The following is a 3,618-nucleotide window of genomic DNA, read 5'->3' as shown; positions in this document are numbered from 1 at the left end:
ATATTATAATATTAATTTGATATAATTTACATTTACAATAAAATTAAATATATGCGCTGGATAATATTTTCTAAAATAATAATTTTAGTCAAATTAACTCATGAAAGTAACTATTATTATTAGTTATAATTAAATAATTAACAATTTATTTTATTTAATTATTAAAAAATAATATTTTACATACTAATTATTATTATTTGTAATAATAAAGTTAGTTATTAATGTGTATTGAATTACAATCAAATTTATTAATTAATATATTATTTTTTATAAGTATTTAATATTATATGTTAGATATTATGAATTTCTAATTAGTTTATCTAAGAGTATATAATAGACACCTGTAAACAAATTTTTTGTTTATTATAAAATAAAAATTAATTTTTAAGTTAAAATTATTATTATTATATTAACAATGTATAATAAATTTACTATTATTTCTATATTAATTATTAGTGTCTTATTGATGGTCAGGGATGGCATAATCACACAATCAAATTGTACTAATGGTCCGACTAATAGTACCGGCGGTAGTATTACAGCAAATGGTCAGGGTCTGATTGGTAAATTTATATCATATGGTAGCCATCCCGGAGCCGGGAACTGTAAAAATGATACGACTGTCCCCCCAACAAGCAAATAAAAAACTAAATGATTTTTATGATATAATATATATGATGTAATTAATTAATATATTTAATAAAATTATCTAATAATATACAAATAAATTGTTTACATATTTTTAACAAAAAATATTGTATAATTTTTTTTTTTTAAATTTGGATATCAACTATTGAATATTTAACTTATTTATAAATAATAATTTTATTAACATAATCAAACATTATTAATGTTATCATATAATAAAATGATTACATAATATTTTCGCTATTTTTTCTACATTTATTTTTATTAAATTTTAATCAAATATAAATTTATAAGTTTTAATAAAGAAAATTAAAAATTTAATCAAATAAACTAATAAAATAAATTATAATGTTTTTTATAATTGCTTAATATACTGTATATTTTATATTAAATAAAACATTGTAAATATTTATAAACTAATTATAATATACAAATATTTTTAATCTATATAAATCAATATTTAATTTTTTTTAAATAAACTTTTATTTATTTATGTCAAATTAATATTTAGATAATTAATTAATTATTAATATTCATTAATTTCAGATATTTGTAAATATGATAATTAATAATTGATTATTATTTCAACAAGTTAAATATCAAAAAACAAACAAAAAATAATTATTACTTAAATTGAATTTATATTATATTATATTATTTGTGTAATTACTGTATTATAAGTTTATTATTATCTGTAATACTATTAATTTCTAAATATATAATATAATCAAAAAAAAACTACATAAGCCCAATGATGTCAAGCCGTTTAGTTTTAACGGTAATGTCGATAGCGTTTCAATTCACGTTTGATTAGTTGCGGTCTTTCAATAGTGGCCACCGACTCGTCCAAGTATTCCCGTTCGGCCTGTCCGGTCAGCACACGGGCGTAGACTTCCCTTTTGTCGTTGTTGTTGTTGATGTTAATTATCATTTTATAGTACCGATTATAATAGTCAGTAATCGGTTCATTATTCTGGTCGTCGTCGTCCACCCATCTATAGACGGCCAACACATTTCTGGCCATTCGGCTGCCGCTAAATCTTACGTAAACTATGCTATTCGGTCGATAGTCGATAGCCGAAACAGTGGCCAATTTGTTAAAATAGGCAAACACCATATCCTTTTGTTTGCGTCCAATATAACACAGTTTATCAATTATTAGTACCGAATCCCTGAGCGACTGTTTCATCGATTCCAGGCGTTTGTCTACCCGTTTCAGTACACAGATCTCATGGCTTGACATCGCATAGGTGGCCATATCTTTGCGATAGTCGGCAGTGATTTTGGTTTCTAATGTCTCAATATGTTTGTTATTTAATCGCCAAAATCGTCGTTCGTCCTGTCCATCGAGCACTTGGGCTAATACAGGATAACCATAGATAATCAGCACCTTCTGGTCCAACCAGCCGTCCGGTTCACAGATATCGGCCAATACATCTCGTGCCAAAAATTTGCCAATAAATCGGACATAACCGACACGTTTGCGATTGATTTTCAATACATATCGGATGTGCCAGTCTTTCAGTTGATAATACGTGTTAATTAGTTTGGAAAAGTAGGTACGTATCGACTGATAGGACAACTCTATGGGCACATCCGTCAGCATCAGTACCGATGAATTGTGTGGTATATAAACAGGTGTGTCGTCGTTGTTGTTGTTGTTAGCATCCAATTTGATGGCCAACTTTTCGGTAGCGCCGCCGCCGCCGACTATACAACGATTTTGTCGCTCTTCAGCTTTTCGGCGCTTAATTTTGGCCACAAAATCACGTTTGCGTCGATAGTATTGTAATTTATTTTCTTTCAACAGTTCATTGTTGTTGTCGTCGTCGTCTCCATATTTGATCACCGATTGACCTAACAATTTGTTGGCCATTTCTTTGGTCTTGAAAGTGACAAAAATACAACCTTTGAACTGTTTTTCCGCCGGAAATTTCTTTGGTGTGCACCTGTATCTCATATCTAGCCATTCAACTATTCGGTATGTTTGCAACCAATCAGTCAACTGATCAAATGTTACGTCCAAAGGAAAACCAGCCAAATGTACGGTACGTTCGTTCAGTTCACGTAACCAATTGCCGGTCATCGGCGGTATCGGTCGGTTAGGGTTACGGCGAACTCGTTCATTGATGACATCAATCTCTAGAAAATCTGAATCAAACTTAAGATTTTCAATCGTATCGACAAAAACTAAGTATGAATTGCCAGTCAATTGTTTCAGTCGATTGAATGTCATTAATGTCGTGAAACTAATCCCTTAATTTGAAACAAATTTGTGTTTTATTTAATCAAATCAAATATATGTTTATTTATTTAAATAAATAATTAATTAATTAATTATAATTACATCCGTTATCTTTGCTGATCTCATCTCTCATAAACCGATTTGTATTGATATTGATGTCCGAAAAATATGATAACAATTGTTTGGCAAACTTTTGCCGCAAATCACCGATATTTGAGTCCATAGTTGATATTGTTGTTGTTGTTGTTGATGATGATGTAGTTATAGTTTTATTTTTAAATAATTATAAAAATATAGTCTAATATGATATTGTATTTAAATACAATGTGCTTTTAGTATATTAATTAAAGTTTAAGTTTTTTTTAAAGTAAAAAAAAGTATTCAATGTTATAATTTAAATACATGACTGTTTTTTATTATTATAAAATATTATAATCATAGCCATACTAGCATGTTAACTTATTAGTAATTTATAATTTTAAAAAATTAAAATACAAAAATAGCATTACAGTATAATTTTTTTTTTAAGTAAAAACAGTCATCTATTAATATTAATATTAAACCATAGACTATTAACTAATTTATATGGACTAAAGTTAGCATGCTCATGTATGTAATATATCATAAATATGTAAATTAATATGTATTCAATAGGAATTTTACATTATTTATCAAGTTTATTTATTTTATTTAAAAAATAATATTACTTTTTAACTTATGAAAGT

General features: G+C 26.9%; 1 protein-coding gene across 1 annotated transcript; it reads right to left on the bottom strand.

Annotated features, from left to right (window-relative positions):
* Nucleotides 1-1,351: 1,351 nt before the first annotated feature.
* On the bottom strand, nt 1,352-3,251 carry LOC128954488 (uncharacterized). Its single transcript, XM_054300078.1, has 2 exons — nt 2,996-3,251; nt 1,352-2,904 (listed from the first exon to the last, which is right to left on the bottom strand). Exons 1-2 carry the CDS (start codon nt 3,114-3,116, stop codon nt 1,421-1,423), a joined length of 1,605 nt encoding a protein of 534 aa, XP_054156053.1. The 5' UTR covers nt 3,117-3,251; the 3' UTR covers nt 1,352-1,420.
* Between the last annotated feature and the right edge of the window lie 367 nt (nt 3,252-3,618).

Source organism: Oppia nitens, unplaced genomic scaffold (assembly GCF_028296485.1).
Source record: "Oppia nitens isolate AA-2021 unplaced genomic scaffold, nextdenovo-longstitch-racon4-pilon3 scaffold12_pilon_pilon_pilon, whole genome shotgun sequence".
Taxonomy (NCBI): Eukaryota; Metazoa; Arthropoda; class Arachnida; order Sarcoptiformes; family Oppiidae; genus Oppia; species Oppia nitens.
This window is presented reverse-complemented; position numbering and strand designations above follow the sequence as displayed.